We start from the raw sequence: 23,337 nt of genomic DNA on the forward strand, positions 1-23,337 counted from the left end.
ATTTTCTATTTAGTGAAGTGCATAAAATCTATTTTCCTGCTCACAGAAAAGCAAGAGGACCAGTAACTTCAGGGGGTTGGGGGGGTGGGGAGGGACTTTGAAATGAAACAATTAAACACACAAATCAAGCAGTGAGAAAGAAAACACTGCATGTACACACAAGTGCTTTCCGTGAATTTAACGTTACCCCCATCCAATTAAGAATTAATGGCAGTAAAGCCTAAGAACATGTACATTGTTTTTCAGATGCACAGTGACGGCTAAAAATCAGCCTAGTATCAGAATATGGGCATACAAACAAGTTACCACTTGGTAACAAATTGCCATGCATCAGCTTGTTCTCTGCTAACTGCCTGTGTGCATACACTAATCCAGTTATAGGCAGGAATACAACAAGCTTATCCCGCAAAGAAGAGATATACAAATTCCAACACACTAGCATGTGCCCATACAACATAATTATTTCCACTGTAACAGCAACTTAGCACATATTTACCAATTACTCTCTTTTACGATACATACTCTTCTCTGTAAAATACAGACCTTAAATATGTGCCCAGTTCAAATCCCATTGAAGATAGTCTGAATATTTTCATCTTCATCAACATTAACATGAGTTGAGTCATTAGTCATCCCTATTCAATCAGCCAAATTTCCTTAGTTTCGAGTCAGAGAACCTCATTCTTCCCTTTTACTCAAAAAGCCCAATTGTTTCTTGTTCAAACTTTCAGGAGAATAAATAATAAAAATAATCTTTATTCAGAAAATGAGCCTGAAAAATGTCATCCCTAAAAGGTTTCCATTTCAAAATTTAAAACACAACTGAAAACCAGGGGTCAGAATAAAAAGATTTATGCAGTTTTATTACAGTAGTAATTACTATTCAATACTGTCACATCTATGATAGCAACGTTCATTATTATGCCCCGGAGCCGTGATTCTACAGATCCACAGAGATACGATATTTTGATATGCAATCTGAAACATGTCTGTCTGTACCAACATTTTACAGGAAGCTAAAGGAACTGGTAGAATTCTGCTCACTGCATGCAGTCTTCCCAGGTGTCAATGAGCATGCAACTGAGGAGAGAGTCCTTTCTTGTTAATCCCCATCAACTGCAAAGCTGAATTTGCCAAAGCTTTTCTTTTATTTTAATAAATGTAACTGTTATACTCTGAAATGGCATCATCACGTGGTGACAATGAATGCCTCATGATAAGAAAATGAGCTGAACTGTAACGTATTGTAGCAACAGGATCTTACGCGGGCCCGAGCGCTCCTTCCTTGCCCCACAATTGCAATCTGTGGCACTGAAAAACGCTCAGAATTACTCGTAAACTGAAGAAAGTTAACTACTGTTCCATTAATCTACCAGAAATTGCTTGAATACTGCTCATGCTATTAAAAAATGTATCACCATCATACAACAGAAGAACTTACTTTCTATAAGCAGTTTTTACATTGTAGGAAGCAGCTGAATTCAAAATAGGAATGCCAAGGTCCATATAAATTTGCTTCCATACAGCACCACTCTCAATCTGGAGGATGGGGCGGGGGGAGACAGGGAGGAAAAAAAAAAGATTTTCATGTTCTGTTAACTAACAATACTAAAAGAATTACATTTAATGCAGATACAGGTCACAGCTTTTAAGGATGATGAGACATGTTTTGCTTAGGAAATATTTGACACTTACATTGTCACACCCGCCCTGCTGATACACCAATCTAAAAAGTTTGAAAAGATTAAGGTCCTTGTAGCCCAGAACAGGTGGCTTATTGATAGGAGTACCTAAATAAAACAAAATAGAGATTAAAAAGTTACCACACAGAACAGCAAACTGTTCTTCCATTCCTTTAGCATACGTGTGATAATTAATATCCTTTTACAGTTTAACATTGCTACTCAACACGTCTAAGATATGTTGCAAGTCAATAGTTTCCAACCCATGATTAATGCCTTGCGCCCTTTTTTTTTTTTCCCCCCTGACCACATCACATATTTCTGGGTGGTTTACTAGTATTCTGGCACCAGCTCCTTGATAACCGATTTCCTAAACTCCTTTTCAGATTTGTGTAATCTCCGTCCAGTTGGTCGCACCTCACTTTTCCTCTCTTGGTGGGAGGCAGACACACTTGGAACAAACACTACAGACTGCCTGATGAATGCTGGAATATAGTAACGCGCAACAAGATTAACTCAAAACACTTTGGTCTGAAAGGAACTGGGAAGAAGCAGGAACACTGGATTAGAAAACAGGCAAACAGTCAGAATGTGAAGTAGCACAAAGCCCCAACAGGACATAAATATTTGGGGCAGTTGTGGGAAAAAGAAAGAACTCAAATCAGATGAGTGGTAATGATATAAAGAACGACAATTAATTACTGAAGAAACCAGAAGTGACTTAGGGGCAAGCGGTTATAAGTATGCAGACACTGGTCCTCCCAGCAAGGATGATTATCAAACCTCTTCCCTGCTGTTTCCCATCTCCCTTCATCTTCATGCAATTACATCTGGCATTACGAAGATAATTTTATGGGACTTTGGGAATACTGTCATGATTACATGAATCAAAATCTTCCTACTGACAGAAGACTGTGTAGAACAAATCTAGTAGAAATGGGAATGTTGCTGTGGTGGGGGAGGAAGGAAAAAAGTACATTGCTCCATCAACATATCTGTTAAAAAAACAGTTTCTGGACTCAGTCTTGAAATTTAGTGCACAAATACTTTCTTCTTTCTCCTCTGTCCCTGCAAGCCACTGACATCATCTCTCTGCTTGTTTCCTATATTAACAATGCTTAAGAAAAGGAGTAAGGAAGCAGGAAAATAGAAAGTAGGAAAGAATTAGACTACTAGAAAAGAAAGCAAAAAGGGGAATGCCTCTGCAAATTTCTTTTCCAGACATAGCCCCTTATTCCTCCAAGGCAAGCTATTCTCCGGAAACACTGGTTCTATACAGTATGGCCTTAAAAGGATATTGGATAAACTCCAGTATACCTTGCCATAATACAGGACCCATTTCTAAATCTATGATAAGCAATGGCAAGATTGAACAGGCTTGGAACCACTCTTTCAGGACTCTGTTGTTTGGAATACACTTGGTTGAAAGGAATGCAGAGCGTCCTTAACAAAGGTAACCATCTTTCTTTTTTTTAAATTTAAAATCTAAGAAAAGGTGTACTTTCAAAAGGAAAACATTCCAATATTACATGCATTGTACATTTTACTTCTCTCAGCTCTGGTTATACCAAATTGAAGTACATGCACATTGCTGTGCTATATGATGCTGTGGAAATGTTATGCAGATAATTTGGGGGAGGGGAGGGAGACTGGGGGAATAAACAGGGGGGAGGAAAGGAAGGGAAGGCAGTAGTTGCATTTGTAATCTACCTCCACTTACTTTATTTCGATATTAACGCTTTCTGTATTCAAACTAAAATAGCCACTTCCCAGAATAAAACGAGTCAAATAAACATGGTCTAAAAGATAAAGCATTTCCAGCCTTAAACGTTCTTGGGGGGAAAAAAACAGGAGGAGGAGGGGAAGCCAAGTTAATAGGAATAGACAACCTTCCCTTTTAGTGCAAGTCTCCTCACAACTGCAAATGTGAACAGCTTCTGCAATAGCAGTTCTCCTAAGTCAGCAGGTATATCCTGCTCTCTATCTATATGCAGCACATGCACTTCCAACATATTTCTTGCCCCAGGACTTTAACTATTCTAGTTTATAAGTCTCCCCTAATTCTGCAAAGAAAAACATTTAAAATTTGTTATGCCCTTGTTCTAACTACCGGACAAAGTATTTTAAATTGTCTCTTCAGGTGAGTATCAACGCTGTCTCTGTGCATAATTAAGAGTTCTGCAAGGAGACCTGAAGATGGCATATCTCCCATTCTCTGCTGGATGAACCTCACCATCCACAAACAGCCTCCTCAGGTTCAGCCTGAGATTAACAGCACCAGAGTTCCCAGCCATGGCTGTCACAACAAGAAACCAAGAGCTTATTTAACAGGGATTGTTAACACAAAAAAAAGGTTTTGTAAAAGCAAAACAAAACAAAACACCTCAGGGAGGATTTGCGTTTCCTTTGTGCACTATGCTTCAAAGTAATTGAAGGAGATCTGCCACATGTGAAAACGGGTATTTTTCCTTGCACTAGCTGTTATCCTTGCTCACTGACGTGAGAATGCACCCATAATAAAATCCATTACATTTAAAAGCAACCTCTACAACATTTTGAAAGTAGACTACAGATAAAAAAAGAAAAAAAAAAACCTATGTTACCTCTGTCTTCCATAAACTTATAAAGCTGTTGGAGGAAGTTGTCCCTCTCTTCAGGATCAAGCTCTTCCTCAGGCTGTGAAAACAAATGGAGTCACAATGAAAACAAAATATGCAAAGTAACAGTTTATTTGTACAAAAGTCTAACAGCAAAATTTAAACCCAAACCACTTCCCATTTGGCCCTTCACCCCCATATAACGGTGAAGCATCCAGAAAACAAAAGTCTATCCAACAGTGGAATCAGGATATCGAGCAAGTTTAGATACAGCAGTTAAGGCAGCCCGGGCTACCCTCCTAAGGATAATACCCTCGTGAACGGAGTATCTCAAGAGAAGAAAAAGTAAATACAGGTCAGGGAAAATCTGAACCCATGACAGAAAACACAAGCAAGATTCCCAAAACAAAAATACCACTACACTTAATATATAGCTCTAATACAGAAAAATTCTGTTATTTTCAGGACTGAGGCAGCCACAGGAACTCTAGAGTTTATTTTGACTAATTCCTCCTCCTCCCCCCCCTCAAACTACAACTCAAGTTGCAAAATGGTTCTTTCACCAGTCGCTCTTATTCTTTATGCTAAGATATAATTCCTTTAGCAATCAAGTTCTGATGCTTGCTTTCAGCTCATATTCAGAAATATTTTAGAGTCACTTGCATAATTCCTTGAACATACACTTCCCAGGTATTTTTTATCCTCACGCAAATAAAGACTGCTGAACTTTATGTTAACTGAACTTTATGTTATGCAGTCCACAATGGGAAATAAAGCTTGTGTTCTGTTCAAGTGGAAACCATGAAAAGAAAGTAAACTTAGGGCCATGGGGGTGGGGAGAAATCACTTCTACATATACTTAATGGAATCATGAGATTCTAGCACAGACCAAAAAAATCCTTTCCCTGCAACACTTTACACATGCCACATTCTTCCTGCCAGCCTGGCAACCATAGGGATTGCTGGTAAGGCAGTTTGCACACAAGAGACCACAGCTGTCTTGAAGGGAAGACAGAGTACGTGTCAAAAATCTTACCATTATTAAAAAAATAACAGAAAAATCATGAGCAGTTCCAAAAGGAAGCAAGAATAGCAATTTCAATTTTGGTTTTCCCTGCACTCTGTAAACTCTAAGCTGTAAGGCAGGAAGATAGCCAAGTGAAATGTAAAGGTATATGCTACTGCCTTGCTGACAAAAAAGCAATCTGCTAAGCCTCAGTGTGAATCTCAGCCCTGCCTGTTTCAAGGAATTGAAGGCTTCAAAGCCCAACAGGGACCACTGAAGGATTACCACAATCAGGCAGAGACAATCTCTTTCTAATCTTCCAATTTTTTCTTGGAAAATAATTTGAGGAAGTTAAATAATCACAACATCGTACAGCATCAAAATTACCACTTACACATGCTACATATTATGTGGATCATGTAAAGAGAAACAGTTTCCTAAAGAATCATTGTGTTCTTCCAGGCTGGCAAATGAATTATTGCTATAGAAACCACAGCTTTTTTTTTTCTTGCCTAAAAATCTAAATTGTGAATCCACCTCATAACTGAGACATTTCTAACATCTAACATTTCTAACGTTTACCAGTTAAAGGCACTACAAATTAAGCTAGGCAAGCTACATATGTCTAAATAATAATGATAAAAAAATTTCTGAATAGTTGAATCCAAATCATTTATTTCTATGCGGGCGTAACGCCAATCCAGAACAGTCAGTCAGAATCGCAGAAATGTAGGTTAGAAATAATACTTTTACAAACAGAATATTAACCTTTTCACAAATATCAAATACTTTCATCTGAAGAAAAGCAAAAAGGAAAGATAAAAAGTTTTTACATATTTACAGAACTAGGGCAGAAAATCTGACTGCAATATTCTGTCACTTAGGTTATACATCCTGAACACTGTATCTAACACTGTATCTGCTTCTCTCCTTGACGGTATACAAACTAGGAGCTGGCACCCCTGGCAGTGGGAGCTTGAATCGTGCCTGATACTCAACGCCAGAGCAGACACTAACAGCTTCTGAGAAGTGATATGAATATAGCCCTGAATGACTATCACTAAGGCATGAATTGGTGCATCAATTATCTCTAATTCTTTTCCCGCTGGGCAAAAGGAGAAAGAGTAATAACCCTTCATATACACTCTTACTGCAACATTTAGATCATTAGAAGAGGTCATGTTTCATCAAGGTTATTTATTTGCAACTAGATGCAATGAGTTCCCAGGTATGTCTACTGTTCTGATTCACAGTTGCATTTTATTGCAACTGTATCAACCACCTTCCAAGCCGCTGTATTAGCATCCTTAAAAACGGCACCCAAACAGCAAAGAAAACAACTCAGAAACGTTGAAACCGCAACCTGCCACCACTGCTGAGAGCAGCAGTTTTGTGAGTGGGTGACTGGAGAGCTGAACTTCCCAGGATGCCTTTCCAGCAGGCATTGGGGAAACTCTGCTACTCCCAAAACTCACCCCTCCTCCTGTCCGGGTATTCTCACCGGAGAGTTTCAGAGATTTGTTTCAAATTGACCACCAATAAGTTCATAGTGACAATTCTTCAAAATCTGTTTTCTTAAGAGGGTCCTATCTCCTCATTTCATTCTTTTCCTATGGAGGAGCTGCAATAAAGGGGGCGTGTGGCTGAAGATACAGCCAAGCGAGAAGCACAACAATCTGAAATTTTTAAGTGGCAGGAGTTCAAAATAGAGACTATTTTGTTGTTTAACCAACACCCATAACTAAACATAACATGAGAATTTCTTTTCATTTAAGGGTGAAGGGCTGAACTGCATACTGAAATAAATCTCCAGAATACCCTTTTTTGCTTAGAATTAAAAAGTAGAAAGTTTATGGGTTTGAATGTTTTTCCTCCTCTGTGACCAGCTAGTCATATTAATTGCAAAATACCGTAAACAGTAAAAGATGAAAGCAGCAATGAACACAGGATCTCTGTATAGGGGGCATTCTTCTTTCCCAATTCAATTTCTTTTTAAGTTCCAAGCAAAACTAAGAGTGCTTTTACTTATTGTGCAAAATTTATTTTACTTTTGAGGATAACCACCATCAAAGCATAAGAGCCCAACATAAAACCCACAGGAACTTGAAGAAAATTTGTGATTGGCTTTACTCCATATGGTTTCAAGCCCTTTATTCAGAGTCGTGCCTCTATCTTTAGCACTACTATAATTTTAAACAAGAATGTAGCTCCGTTATCCTGACTCATCATTTACTCTACAGAAAGCAGTTAAAGCTCCAGTGGATCCTAACCTGTAGAGCTGAGCAGAAGCACAAAGGAATAGTTTATTTTACAAAACAAAGAATGAATTTCTGCTTACAGGCATGTACATCATACCCTCAATCGATACCAAACTAAGGTACCAGGGATAGGTCTTTCTTTTATGTTATTAATAGACTGACAATGTCATAAACTCCTATCTGAAGCAAATACAATCTAAAAGAGAACAGTGTGTACAGGATCTCGAGTTCAGAAGAGTATATGATGAAGGCAAGGTGTCAGAGGTATAGTTACTGCACTTTGTTGCTTCAGAATACTTAAATACGTTTCCATCACTTGCTTATTTGCTTTCTGATGCTGCATTTGAATACTAACTAAGGAAATGAAAAGAATTAAATTGATTGCAACAACTTAACAGCTTGACACCACATGAAGACGAGAGGCCTTGAAATGTCCATTTCCACCAACAAGAACCAAGAATCCAGCCATCCTCAACAATGACTTGCTGTAGAGCGGTGCCTCAGTTTGTAACCCCTCTGCCCATCTTTGAAGCCTATTCTGAAAAAGCCTGTCTGCTTGAAGCTGCGAACAAGAAATTTTTGTAAAGAACATTTGTGTATAGTGTGATGCAGGCCATGCTTCCCAGTAGCTGAAACTCCTACAAACACATACATACATGCAAAGAATGATTAGCTAATGCATGTTTAGCTATTTTTACAGCTACTTAACTGTTTTGGTTTTACACACCTAAATAAATAATTTATTTCTAAATACTATGCTTCATTAACTTTGGAATTACAGTATTCCTGTAATCTTTAGAGCCAGCTTTTTGTATGTTATCTTAAAATATGTGCGCATTTCAGCGGAAATGAACGATTCAGGTAATACTTTATTTGGTCTAAGTCACTTAGAAAAAAGAGTACCTGAGCAACAAGAATTATTTTGAAGCAAAAATTAAATATGTAAGTTATTAGATAACTACTGATTATTTGTAGGAATCTAAAGCCTTCTAAAAAAACATCGTTGATCTCATATACTCATTTTTCTTTTATGAGCTCAGTGCTGATGAAATATATGATAATGACTATCATGAGGACTCAAATCCTTTGCTTATTTGCAGAATACGCACATTAGAGAAGGCTTCTTACATTTTCCCTGATCAACAACACAAAGCAATTCTCACATTTATTCCTTGGTGCTGTTGTGATATAAGAATCTTAAAAACTCTAAGTGAATCTGCACTACTAAACATACTATACATACATGTTCCAGGTGACAGTCAAAATGAAGAATATAAGAAAATTCCTATAAATACACACATGGAGGTGCTGCAGGTCTTTCTTCGATGGCATGAGAGGCATGGAGATAAGCTGGTTAGAATTTTTTTCTGAACATGTTATGCATGTTTGATTAGGAAAAAAAGTAAAAGAACAAGAAACTGCAATAAAGTGGAAAGGGTAAGCTGGAAAAGTCTTTCAAGCATGGTATTATAACCAGTTCTATAGATCAGATTTTTCCTGCTCTTGACCAAGTTGATGTTATGAAAAAAAGATATGACATTGAAACTTGCAAAATACGCCTATTAAGAACATGCGTTGAAAACACGTTACAAATAACTGCATGCTGAAATTTTGATTCTTTCTGAATCAGAATCCCTAAAAGGAGATGGAGACAAAAATGAATGTTGCCTGCCTGACGCCCTGTAAAACATGGAAGATATTTGACTATTTTATCTTGAGAAATAAAAAGGAACAATTTCTTCCTTGATGGATCAACTTAAGTATGAGCCAATGCAACAGTACATACAATTCGCATTTTAATAAAAATCAATAAAAATCAGATAACATTACAAAAGCTTATATTTCTATGTGGCGATAGAGCTCAGATTTTCCTTTTCCTTTAACTGCAATGTAGTCTTTCACTCTCAATAGGATCCTCAAGATACGGCTAATTTTCTTATTCTGATAAGTTGAAAGTTGGTTAAAAAGCAAAAATGATATCCAGATTTTTATCTGGATTCAAACGAACTTCACTATTCTGCACACTTTTATTAGATAACATTTTTTAATAGTACCTCTCAATTTTTTCTCCCACTTGCTGTGACACAAGCAAATAACCTGTTCTATTATTAAAACTTCATATTGTGAACCAAAAGTGATCCTGAGTTGGCTCACATATTGCAATTATTGCCAAAAATCCAACAATTTGAACATGCTGAGCAACTCAATGTAACACAATCCCTGTTAAAGCCAATGACAACCATTTCCGCATCTTTCTCCTCCAGAGTCAGCTCGAGACCACACAGACAGTTGCCACCAGCAAGAAGGATAAGCATCTCACCACCACCATATTGGTTCCTATTCCTTAGCATACAAAAGGCAAAGAAAAAAGCCTGTAAAGGCCAGAAGTCTTGCTGTACCAATTCTAACATACTTCTCATATTTCACAAAAGGCATCACAATTAAAAAAGACAGTCTCTGTCAAGGCAAAGCTACAGATTTTAACCCAGCTACTGGAAAAACAGTAGGATCTGTTATCACCAGCTACGGTAGGCCTCTCTGCTCCATTTCATTATAAAAGATCCTACTCCAGAAAAATAGGAACCTTCCCTTTCCCAGAATTAGATTCTTCTGATCGACTTTATGCTCTCATTATATACTACATAGGTCTATGTCCATTTAATTGACTTAATGAAGGCCCATCATGGCTGGTCAGTGGCCAGGCCTTGACAGCAAAGCTCCCCTGCGTTTCAAAAGCTGCTGCGGGGGGTGGGGGGGGGTGCAAGACAGACAGGAAAAGAGGAAAAAAAAACACTTTAACACCTCCCTTTGCATCTCCAGTAATGTAACAACTTGCAGATCTAAAATAAAAGCTCCACAGAAAATATTCTGACAAAAGATGGACAGAGGCTATTTTGACCTTGATTAACAGAGGAGAAACTATAAAACGTAAACGCAAGATCTGAGTAATTCAATGTTTGTAGTCAAATAAAGGCAAAACAATATTCTTCCCTCATTGATTCTCTCTGCAACCTATATTACTGACCTTCTAAAGAAAAAAAAAATACATACATAAATTCTCTAAATGCTTTCTAACTGCAATATCTAGCTTGGCCCACAATTAAAATATATAATATACTGTAACACTTGAACCAGGAATTTGATTTAATGGGCTGGAGTGACAGTTCTGCTCTGACATAATCAAAAAAGATTATTATCTGTGCTCTGCTACATAGGTTCAGCACGAAGATGCTCACTTGTCACCCAGAAATAATGGATTCTACAGTTTTTCCTACCAACAACAACTACCTGTCTGGAATCCTTTGCTTCACTGCACTACACCGCTACACTCCGATTATTCCTTAAAATAACCCCATTTCTTTTACAGGAATGCTGCTGTGTTTTTTTTTTTTTTTGGTCTCTCTCTCTCTCTCTCTTTTTTTTTTTTTTTTTTTTTTTTTAAACACAAAGCTCCCCCCTCCCCCTTCTTTGTTTGAAACACACAGCACTTTCCTGCAAAAGCCAGGAAAAAGGATATTAAAAATGGATACTAGAAAACTAGTATAACAATCCTTGATTTTTAGTGACTGCTCTTCTGCAATTTTGACCAGCATTAATGCAAACAGACCAGTACAGACTGCAACAGTTCACACCCTGCAAAATGTGGCCTGTTCAGTCCTTTTCACTGCAAACAGAGGAAAAAACCCACAGGATTTTACATTCTATGCGCATTCATCCTTACATTTATCTAATCATATCATCATTTTCATATAGACGTATAGACTCCATTTTGCAGAACGCTGTTACTAAGGCACAAAATTAATACCTAAAAATAGATTCTTATTGTCTTTTTTACGTGGAAACATCTACCCTGATAGCATGCTCCACCGGACTGTTCACACATCAGAAATCTAAAAATCTCTACCTCATATCCACATTCCTACTACAAATATTAATCTTACACATGAAAATACAAAATCCTTACCTATGAGCTGCATTCTTTCAAATGTAAAATGGTTTTATTTCCTTTCTACCTAATGTGCCCAGTGTCCGGACATATTTCAGCCTGACTTGCAAATATTTGCTTTCTTTCTCTCTCACTGCACGGCATCCGCAGTTATACGGCATTACTTACATTCTCTTCCATATAAAAATCAGACATTACATGAAAGGAAAAGAAAGAGACAGCCCATTTCAAAGCATCTGGCAAGCCTCCGCTGGCAGGCTGCCAAGCCTCTGCTAAATCTTCCTCTCTTCGGGAGCATGCTCACTCGAAACCAACAGTATGTTGCTGTGGCAACACTGTAGGCAGCCTCCAAGTATGAACAGCCATTCTGTTTTCAGTGTGACAAAACCACATACTACAGGGGAAGTGAAAGGGAAACGATATTTGACCTTCCTTAGGAGACAAACTTCACTTTATTTTTCTGCGTAAAGCAGCATATGCTTCCAAGCGTATTGTAAAAATTACAAAAGAGAGGCAAACAAACCTCACAACCAAACAACAACAACATCACCCCTCCCCCTTTTTTGCAGATTTAAAAATAGGTAATAGAAATAAAAGGACATTCTGTAAATTCGTTTGAGGACACCAAGAGACTTTAGCTGCCTTTGTTGAGAAGGAATCGCTCAAAACATTCTACTATGTTCTGAGGCAGAAAAACTTTTTACCATGAATCTCAACCCAGTATTAAACAGAGCATCCAGCTTGGACCATTTCTAATATCCAGTGATAGCGCTCGGAAAAAACTAACGCCGTGACTCACTTTCAAAGGTGAGTGCCATACTGCTTTTAAATGGAGTCCTGGGCAGCAAACAGCTGTAACAGACTCTACGCCTTTCACCCAGCCTAGTAATTTTGCTTTAGCAGTTCAATTTGTCTTTCTATCAAACTACTGTGTTCAGAAACAATTTACTTTTATTCAACATTGGATTATTACTATTTGGCTGAGCATCAAATTTTTGCTTCATATTCTCTCCTTATTTCTCTTTCTTTGACCCAGATTCTTTCCACCACTCCCTTCTGCCTTGAATTCTTAATTTCTGAGATTTGTCTTCAATTTCCGCACTGGATAATAGCGGGTACCTGCCATTGCACGCAAATTCCATTACAGAAAGCCAGTAGCAACAGCAAGACAAACAGGTCTGAAAACTTGTTAAAGTGAGTAAACTAAGTCTGAGAGTCAAACTCTGGCAAGTGGAACATCTTTAGGCATACAAGTTACTCAATTATCTTTGAAGCACGACTGAAATTGCCCAGACTTACCACTACTTCTTCAGTTTTTTCTTCTCCTTTTTCTTGCTCTTCATCAGTTTCTGCAGCAGCTCCATCTTCCTCATCACTGCTAGACGATTCCAGAATTTCACTTATGTCCATTTTCCAGTTACGAGGAACACCTTTTGTGTTGAAGAACGTGCTTGCTTCCTGTAACCCTACAGAAGAAAGTGCCCTGTTTTTATCTCATCCAAAATACTCAGAATTAAAAAGGAAATTAAAAACGCTTTGTGAGTTGTTGTAAATTACAATGCTAATTTAAACCAAAAGTGAAATTCAGAATTAGATTAACAGAGGATGATAAAGTACAACCTTCAACTTCAAACAGAGTCTGCCCATTTTACATTTCATGTTTGCCAGACTTTAAAAATCAATTCTCAGTAACTTAAGGAACTTAGAGTTGAGATCGTCCATCCCATACACAGCATCCACGTTATCTTCTAGGTAGATGTCTTAATGATCAATACTAAGATCCTCACCTGTTTATATGCACCCTAAACACCTATTATTATCTATATACGTTCTGTGCAGTTGTGAAGCTGCTCTGTTCCTGTATGAATGAGACAGAAATACTGCGATATAAAGCTATATTAAAAAAAGCCAATTACAGTTAGATCAAGTAACATGAATCCCTTTGTTCTCTTTGAAAGACACGCATGTCAAAAGTTTAGAGTGAAAACAACAATTTTTTTTGGTAACACTAAGAAAACGTTACGTTACTGTTTGGAACAGAGGAAATACACTAACGAGTAAGCGACTGAGGGGGCAGGGGAGAAGTCACACTTGCACAATGGGAATACCTCAAATTCTTTTCCTTGAATAGGTGCTCCAAGGGGGAAGAAAAACAAAGCAAGACAAGCCCAGAAAACCCCCAAACACGCCTCCCCCAGGCACAATAAAAGACTTTAATAAAGAGGAATCAAAAAACTACCCAAAAGAGGTTTGTACTTCAACAAGCCATTCGCAATGTTGATGGAGAGTAAAAGCACCAGTGCTCCCTTTGCTCAGTTACTAAGAAAAACTGCAACATTCAGTCAGTTACACATACCTTTCTCTGAACTGTTTAGCCATGTATGAGCTATATGGTTAAATAGTTCAGAGAAAATTATCCATTACTGGGCAGGTATAGAGTGATTCCTCTCCAAATAGGCTTTTCCAGCTTCCAATAATCAATGGTTGGTATTTCCTGAGCCAAGTATTGCCTCCAGGGTCTCATATTTAATAGCTGCTGCTGGAGTATCCTCTAGAAATTTGGCTAATCTCTTTATGAAACCATTTCTACGTTTGGCTCCAACAACAATCCTCTACGGTAACGAATCCTACAACCCAATTATGGGCTGCATGGGGGAGAAGGGGGAAAGAACTCTTTTCCTTTCTTGGATTCATCTTAATCCTTACATCTGATGATTTTATTGGCTGTCCTAAAGTTCTTGTACTCAGAAATAGTTAATAATGACTTCCAAATACATTCTCCGTATCATTAACGATTACGTGAACCTTTATCAAAACTGCCTCAATACTTTGAGTATTATGTTAATCCTCACTTGTAAAGATGTCATTTCACATCTTTATTCAAATCAGAGATTTTTTTTTTTTTTAATATAAAAGGTTTTAGAGATTTCTCCTTAACCAATCTTGTGTTTTGAGGCCTGACTGTGAAAAGCAGCAGCAGCAGTTTACAAATATATATATATTTTACATCCAGGTGAGAGTCTGGTCTTCCACAAATACACTAAAACATGGAAACTGTAGTCACATCATCCATTCAGATATCAAACTCTGTTATTAGTCTTTTATATCAAATATTAATCACAGGCTACTCATGTAGGCTAGTCTAATCAAGAGAAGGAGGAGCAAACTTTGTGTTTTTCAGATAAAGACAAGTATTTTGAACTCTAGCATATAAATTTGGATTTAGGGAAGGTGAATATCTATTCCATTGCATAATGAGACTTCATATACATTTCAAATACTCCACCTTGAACATATTCTATTCATTTTCCATGAATTTGGAATGAAACAAGAGGAGGAAATAGAAATCAAATGAATGAGACTTCTACTGGGTGCTATTTTAAAGACAAGGAGGTTATATCCAAAGTTGCTCTAATTCAGCACGTTTAAAATTGCTTGCAAAAATCGTAGAGCCTTCACTTCAAATCAACCTGGGGTCAGCTATTTGCAAAAGTTAAAATTATTACGTAAGATTATATTTTTAAACAGCTAGAAGTTATTCTAATTTACCTTTCTTAGTAGAGGACTCAGACTTTGGTAAGCTTAGAACATCTAGTTCTTTAAGGTCTTTTCTTGCTACTGAGTAACTGAAAGAAAAAGAAGATTCTATTGTTATTTTAAAATCACAATAAGGCAAGTACTCCACTTACAAAAACAGTAATGTCTAAAAGTTCAAGATTTATCATTTATTTTCAAGGTCCTTTCTAAGCATTAAAGAAATAAGGCATTTATTATTGCAGGTCCTAACATAAAACTCAAAACCAGAATAAACTTCCAATCTTCCTCCGAAATTCAGACACTAAAAGTACCCTGGTAATTAAGACAGGTTTGTAAAGTTTCTGTATTTTAAACATTTTAGCTGCACAAATTTACAAAGTGAAAATACTCCATATAAGCAGAAAACATTTTTTAAATGGTTAATCAATTAACAAATAGCTGCTACCCAAAAGAGCAAACGAGTTAAAAAGTCCTCTATTTTCAAACTCCATTTCTACTAGCACAGAACAGTAATGAAGCCAAGTTCACATATCTGCTTTGATATATGGTTGACTTTTAAATTACGAAAGCGCCCTCAGTAAAATATATTCAGTTACTGAATTACTACAGTAGAAATGCTAACCAACCTGCAAGGAAAGCCTTACAAGTGAGTTATTACAATAAGATTTTTTTCTTCTTTCTGTTACTTCAGAAAAACTGGAGTAAAACCTCAAGAATAGGAGGCCGCCATTTTCTGAAGTTAAAGCCATAATACTATGGAAAAAAAAGTAAAACAGAGCAAGTCTGCATGTTTTTCTAATAACATCCTACCTTGAGCGTATAAGGATCCATATCAACCTAGAAGGCTAATGATACAGGTCTCGTGTACCTAACAATTAGTCGGCCAAAATGAATACAGCCTTTAGCTACCTAAAATACGTTTCAGTAATCAAGTACTCGCACCCTACTCAAAATTATGGCTATTAAAAAAAAAAAAAAATCAGATTGTTCACTTGAAAGAGACAAAGAGGGGTGACAGCGGGCCTTTGGCAAGGGTGCTTTTAGTTACAATATGTTGAGACAGATGTATTAGAAGTACTTTATAAGGATGAAGGGAAACTGCCTTAAAAAACAAAAAAAGTTCTCATACTCTTTTAAATAGATTATTCCTTAAGTAATACACATCTCTCTCTCTCTCCCCCATTCTCTCATTTTTATTAATGTTTAGGACTAATAGGACCTGTTTTTCCTTTCCCAGAAATCTTTGTTCAGGTTTCTGTAAAAATTTTAATTCAGCAGCTACTTTAAATTCACTTGTCTTTTTTAAAAGTTGGTTAAAGGCTTTTAAACTCTGCTATTAAAATAGCTACGCACATCTGGGCATTGGCGGTAACGATTCAGTCAGACAGCCAACTACTGTAACACGCACCCATAAAGATGTAATAAATGAGACATATTATAGAGGGAACTATGAGGGCAAAGCCAAGCTTTACAGAACAGGAAACTTCTTTAGCTAACATCTGCTTATTTCACAGTTGTTGATTTTTTTCTTAAAACAAAAAGGCACGAAAAAACTTTGGTAATCCAGTGAAATCCATCACTACAAACACAATGTAACTGGGAGGAGGAGGAAAAAAACGCCACACACACACGCAGAAGAAATTAGTTGGAAGGGGACTATGAATGAAAATGGTTAACAAATACAGAAAAATATTTCAGAATAAATTTAATTTTCTTACAGTGACAGTAACTGTTAACCTCACATGTTTTTCAGACTGTGCAAGATTTTAGGCCCTCCTCTAAAGCTGTAAGCCATTTAGTTGTCTTTTCCATTTAGGACAAAGGTGGAACAGTAAATGCATATAAACAACACTCTGCAAAATGGTACCCTTCACTTACAGAAATAACTGTTAATGTCTTCAGAAGGAATATTTCATTAGTTTTTCATATTTTTCCAATATAAGTCTAATAAAAGTAAGCTAATACTTACAATTTCGAATCTGCAAAGGATCGAACTAAACACTGGTCCTTCTTCACTGTGACATCATCATTACAGCTGGGAGATACAACCTGAAGTTTCAAATAAAATATATTTTTTAAGCAAAAAAAGGTTCATCTTGATAGCAAAGAAAGATGAGTACCAGGAAAATTACTGTTTTTCTGTTTCTTCTATTATGATCTCCAGTTCTGAGAAAAAAGGCAGGCACTCCACTTTATATTACAAAGGCTACCAATGACAAATTTCAAGAAGCAGTTAAACTCACACTACTCAAGTCTACTTGTCATGTGCAAGCCTGAAAAGCATACTATTTCGTTTGTAAACCGAAAAACTACTCTACAGGAGCGACACCATGGAACTCTGTTTATTACTCTGTTTTTTTCCTCCTGCTCATATGAGATCTGTATGAAGCATCCATTTAAAAACAAAAGTCACAGACCCAGTATTTTATACTAACTTCTGATCGCACGCATTCAAACTGACAGGTAAGCAGTATTTTTTGAGTTGTGGATAACATAAACCAGTATGGAATCTACTGCATCATTCCACAACAGTATTTCCTCTAACGGCCCAAAAAGTTGGAGAAAAAAAAATATATATATATATATATTTTTTTTTGCAGTATCTGAATTACCACAAACACAGAATAAGACTACATTTTTGGTCTAGACAATATATGGATAGAAGAAGGCATTGCAATGTTAAATGCAGATGAACTCCTGGACCTACCAGGATCAGTGGAAGCTGTGCCACCTAATTCAGTTGAGGCACGATTTTACCCCAGAGTCCCCAAAAGACATTCTTGTTTCTCAGTTAGAAGAGGACAGAGCAGTAGTTACAGGGCCTGTAATAACTTTATCTCCTGTTCAGAACCACGTTAATTTAAAATCTATCCTTAGTAAAGAGATATACAACAATCAGGACATACATAAGGATACCACATCTCACATTTTAAACTAACATAAAATGCAGCATCAACTGTTCACCCTATATCGTAGGGATATATCTTTTTCAGGGAAAGGGAAGATAAGTAGCCTGTGTAGTTAGCTTTTTCACAGAAGAAAGTAGGATGCTAAACTAAGTTAGAAGATTATTACATTACTACTCTTTCCAGCTTACTCTGAACACTCAAAATAAAGGACTATGACATATACAGTTAAGTAAACAAAATCTGCAAGAATCAGTGAACAAACATGGAATATTTGTATTTTTAGAGAATTTGTGCAGCAGAGCGTAGTCTGACTACATCCTTAACCTCTAAAACAAAGCTGTGAAATTTGCAAACCATGCTGTCCAGGAAAACAGCTGTAAAAGCAATGCTTAAACAAGTCAGATGATACCTTCATCTAAAAAGATAGCAGTAGTACGACATTAGAGTTGTCAGCGTCTACAGTAACTTACCAAAGCTGGATACCAGTCTGCCTTCTCAGAACAACAAGTCACACTCACAACTTTGCCAAGTAATTCATCACTGAGACGCTTTTTATCTTCATCCTCTTCTTCACTACTTTCTTCCTCTTTTTCATCTTCAGTTCTAAATTATTAAAACATACAGTATTTTACAGCTTTTAACTGAAGAAAACATTTGAAAGCAAATACAGCTTACAACCCGATCTCTCCTGCCATTCTGCAAAACTTCAAAAACAAAATTAGAATTTGAAGAGCTAAATGTACTTGAAACGCACTTGAATATTAATTGCACTTACTTAGTAAGAGGAATTTTGCAGAAATCTTTTCCAACTATAAGTAGTATTATTTTACAACAGCATCATGTTGAAATTGGAGGCATGAATCAGGATTTGACTGTGCACAGACATGAAACAAAGGAATATAGTCTCTGCCACAGAAATTTAAAAATATCTTTTTTTCTTACTCTATGTAGTAGAAAGAAGGTTAAAATTCCTACATTTCCTGACATACTCAGCTCCTATTACATTAGCGGAGCACAAACATTCTTAAGGCTATGGCAAGAAAAAACAAATCAGTGTCATAGTACTGCTAATATTTAAACACTTCTACATGAATCGAATTACTTAAGCCCATAATCTGTCTACACAGCCCACATGATAGACTTATAGCTTCAATGGCACTGCTTAAGTTTTAGCAAAGGACAGTAAAGGAAAGGAACACAACGCAGCATTATGAAAACTCACACAGGAAGAGATGATCTTCTTCCTCTATTAGATTTCTTCCCAATAACTGGTGTTCCAAAGTGCTCTGGATTGGTTAGTGGCAGCTGGTCAAGCGTCTACACAGAAAAAGAAACAAAATTATTTTGCAGTTTCTTCACATCGTAAAGAAACGCTCATACTTGGCTTTCAATGCATGTCCGTTGTTGTCTTACCTCACTTTCTGCAAAGTGCCTTTCTCCCTTCAAGCATAATGAAGTTCGTCTCAAGGTCCTTTCATCACCATCATCAAAAACTAGAACGAAGTCAAGAAAACACATTGACGCAAGATTATGAGCTCTCTCTCCTAAGTTGACTAAACAAGTTTACTATTTATCTCACAGTTTAGAGCATTGTCTAAAACATGACTTTCAGAAACCTTCATTTAAGCTTTTCTTTGGTACACAAGCAAAATGAAGTTTGGCATTCAAGATCCAGGCTGAGAACAGTTAAACATTGACTTGAGGCAATAGACTCAAGTCTAATTTAGTCATACTTCTTATCAATATACTGCACTGCTTCAAACCATAGCTACTGGCTGCATACCAGTTACTGTTATCTAAATCTTCGTGTGTTTTTTTTTTTAATCTATCCATTTATTTCTTACTTATGCTGTCTTTTAATTCCCTTTCTCTTGCTACAAACAACTCTGATCAAAGACAAAAGAGTGGAAAGAAATACAAGTGAAATAGTTCTTGCTACATTATCAACACTGTGCTGCCAACAGACTAGGAGCACTGCAAGTCTAACCAACTGAGAAGGAATACTCAGTAGCTACTCTGTTCTCCTAAAACTCATGCATAAATCAATGGAACGTTCTATCAATTTGCAATATATGGCTGAATAAGCCCAGGACACGGTAAGGTTATTATAAGCTTTGCCTGCGGAATATCTACTATTTAGTCAGTTTAAATAACACCTTTTCATGAAAAGTTCCTTAAAGGGAAGGAGGGAAAAGTTATTTCCACCCCCCAAAGTTGATTTTAAAGAATATAAATGGTTCAGCATCTACAAATCAGTGCATACATTCCTTGTAATTGAAATAAGTAAGTCACTGAAACAGCTTGCATCTTAAGAAACTTTAATATTTTGGCAATCTGCATTTTACTTTTCCAGGTTCTGTTGCATATCGCACCATCTGAGCCATGTGAACAGCCCCTTTTCAAAGAGCAGAGACCAGGTGGCTGCAGTCTGGCATTCCAGTCAGGTAAAACTTTATTTGTATGGGTCAAAGTGCAGAATACTATGCACTTGTCTATACTTAAACTATTTGAAAAATAGTTTCTCCAATAGTGAACTCTTTAAAAAAAAAAAAAAAAGCGGTAAGAGTGGTTTACATATCTGTGTTATAATTTTGGTATATTTCTATTCAAAAAAATTTCTTGAGCTAATATAAATATCAAATATATGTATATTGTCAGCAAAAAACCACACTACTTATGCTGTGACAAGCTATGTTCTGTTTTGGTCAATCACAACCAAATAGAACTGTGACATTCTCACAATCTTAAATTAAAACTACAAACTGCAATAATAACTATATAAGAAGGATACAAATACAAGTTTTATTAAGCTTGATAAGATAAGCTTTAAGGTTTTTACATCTTTAGAGTAGAGATACTGCTACGCTATATTCTGCTACTGAATTCTCTTAATGGCTTGGGTCATAATACTTGAACATAAAAAACAACTAACTTTTCCCCTTCCAAAATCCTAATAGTTTCAGAACATCAGGCAGCCATATATCTAACTAGCCGTACTAGCCAATCTTTTCAAAACCTTTAAAATATAAAAAATAGTAAAATCAGTCAACCCCAAGTCAGGATCAGTAATATCATTTTCAAAACCCTCTGCTTTTTCTTACTGCTATACCTTGCACTGATGGGCAAAGCAAAGTATGAGATCTTCTCCTCTCCACTACTAATTCAGTGGTGGCACTCACTGATTAGCAGAGTGCAAGGGACACAGGTCCCCAAATAATTCTAAAGTAGTGCTGTCACAGGTTCACATCAATTAAAATAAAATAAAATGCCATCCACTTTGAAGTTTGAGTTTCATTACCTACTTTTAATGTATTACTCATCAGCTCTCTGCATATACTTTTATAAGATTTTTATCAGCATATTTTCACATTTTCGTTTCAACTGTTTTGTAGAGTCCACAATGGTTACCATTTCTCATTGCTTTAAAGATGCTTAAAAGTAGATTATCATCATTCTCCTTTGCTGAGCTCATTTCAGTATTAAAGTCAAAAGACTGACTTTACACAAATAACCATTTCTGCGACAAAAGGCTGGTGATCAGCAACGAGTAACTTCATTGAAAACAGCAAAGAGATCCTGACACTTGGCAGTAAAGAAATCAGTCTCACGCATTTCCAGTTTTGAAGTTTTATCTATTTAATTAAAACTAGCACAGGAGAGGAGGAAATCAGGCAAGCCATTCATAAACCAGAAGAATTTCCAAATCAAGCCAGTTGGCAAAGAACCTCCGTATCATACCGTAGGGCATATAAAAAGCACAAAATGTTTATACTCCTGTAACTGTACTAACCTTCCCCCCCAGAACATTTACGTCTCATACTGTCTCACCAAACTTTCATTTTTCTAAAACATATAGTTATTTATTCTTTAAGGACGATAAAAATTGTACAAACACTAAGTGCTAATCAAGACGCATTAGTAATATACACTAAACAACTTAAACTAGGACACACATGGAAATCATGACAATTAAGAAACTGAGATATTTTGCCTTCCTCAAATAAAATAAGCATGTAAGTTAACTTACAACTTCGAAAGCCATATTATTAGATACTCCCAACCAATGTAAGACAAACACAGACTGCAAAAATGTTATCAGAAGTATCAGCTTCATAAATTTATATTTCACTTCCATGGGCAAAAGAGCAAAGTCTTCCTTCCAAGAGGAGGGGAAGGGGAATCAATAATGCACACTGAGCTCAGTTTTCTTAATCACTCCTCCAACCCAGAGACACTCATGCTTTCCAAGCATAATAGTCACGCTTTCAGTCACATTCCCAGTTTTGGACTTGAATGAAGACAAAACTACCGCGTGCCTCAAAAGCGGCCCTCTTCCTACAAGCCTTTTCCTGCCATTTCTCTCTGCTTTCTTTAGCAGTAGCTATAGAACAAGCCTGTTCTAGGACAGCTGCTTGTCCCTTGCCATACAGGGACAAACTGCTAGGCCATCCTGCATTTTACAAAACTGAAACAGGTGGAGCTCAAAAAACAAAGTCACTCTTTCTGGAGGGATAAAATATTTTCTTTTCCTTCCTTTCATACAAGACACAGTTAACACACAAGTTCAGGGATGGAAGGTGGAGAAACACAAATTCAGATCTCCTTCCTGAACTGCAGCAGGCCAAGCTACTGGCATAACTTAAAGTGTAGAAAAACGTCTCTGTTCAACAGCCCTGTGAGAGTCTCCAGCCAAAGGGAAGCAAAGGGAACATGTGGCAGAGCGTAACAGTTCCCTTCAAAGGGATCAAGTTCAATAAGCTCCGTTTCACCTTGACAATTTTCTTCCAAGACAGATTTCTCTTCCCCTCTCACCCCTCATTCTGGCTAAGAGTCGATAGAGTCAAGGTATCAATGAGATTCTAATATACGTATGCGCAAATATATATATATACACACATACATACGTAGACACACACATATGAACACACGCAAGTGACAAAATTAGAAAAATTATCATGTCATTCTTATTTGTACAGGTAGTCGTCCAGTTGTCCCTATAGACATTACCTGCCTTTTTTTTCCCTTGCATCTTAATGAGGACCAGGAGGGAAAGCAGTAAAAGAATCAAGAGGGGCAGAAACAGAGGGCATCATTATTTTTGATCTCTTGATGTCACACTTACTTAATGGCTTCTAGGGTAAAATGAAATTTTATTTGACCATGTAAGGGTTTCCAGATATCTAAGAAATTCTCTGGCCACTTTGCAAAAATTTTTTTGTGGACAAGTGCAACAGCCTCTGCACTGACACTACAACTGATGATTCAGAGGAAGACAGCATCTCTGCAGAACAACAATGTACGTAACACAAAAGCAGAAAGAGGAAATTTTCTTTAGTTACAGTAGTGATCACTTTATAAAATGTCAATGGAGAAAGCACAGGAATTATTAAAGTGGGGCCAAG

The 23,337-nt window shown here is 36.9% G+C and overlaps 1 protein-coding gene across 3 annotated transcripts in view; it reads right to left on the reverse strand.

Moving 5' to 3' along the window:
- The window catches only part of ARID4A (AT-rich interaction domain 4A), a 51,568-nt gene that overhangs the window by 13,231 nt on the left and 15,000 nt on the right, over nucleotides 1-23,337 (reverse strand). For all 3 annotated transcript variants that reach the window (XM_068947431.1, XM_068947429.1, XM_068947430.1), the window contains 9 exons: nucleotides 19,349-19,428; nucleotides 19,158-19,252; nucleotides 18,406-18,538; nucleotides 16,996-17,075; nucleotides 15,039-15,115; nucleotides 12,789-12,955; nucleotides 4,286-4,358; nucleotides 1,696-1,790; nucleotides 1,442-1,539 (listed from right to left, as the gene is read on the reverse strand). In XM_068947431.1, coding sequence (XP_068803532.1) covers nucleotides 1,442-1,539; nucleotides 1,696-1,790; nucleotides 4,286-4,358; nucleotides 12,789-12,955; nucleotides 15,039-15,115; nucleotides 16,996-17,075; nucleotides 18,406-18,538; nucleotides 19,158-19,252; nucleotides 19,349-19,428 — 898 coding nt within the window. The remainder of the gene's footprint in view (nucleotides 1-1,441; nucleotides 1,540-1,695; nucleotides 1,791-4,285; nucleotides 4,359-12,788; nucleotides 12,956-15,038; nucleotides 15,116-16,995; nucleotides 17,076-18,405; nucleotides 18,539-19,157; nucleotides 19,253-19,348; nucleotides 19,429-23,337) is intronic.

The sequence above is a fragment of the Struthio camelus genome, chromosome 5 (genome assembly GCF_040807025.1).
Source record: "Struthio camelus isolate bStrCam1 chromosome 5, bStrCam1.hap1, whole genome shotgun sequence".
Classification (NCBI taxonomy): domain Eukaryota; kingdom Metazoa; phylum Chordata; class Aves; order Struthioniformes; family Struthionidae; genus Struthio; species Struthio camelus.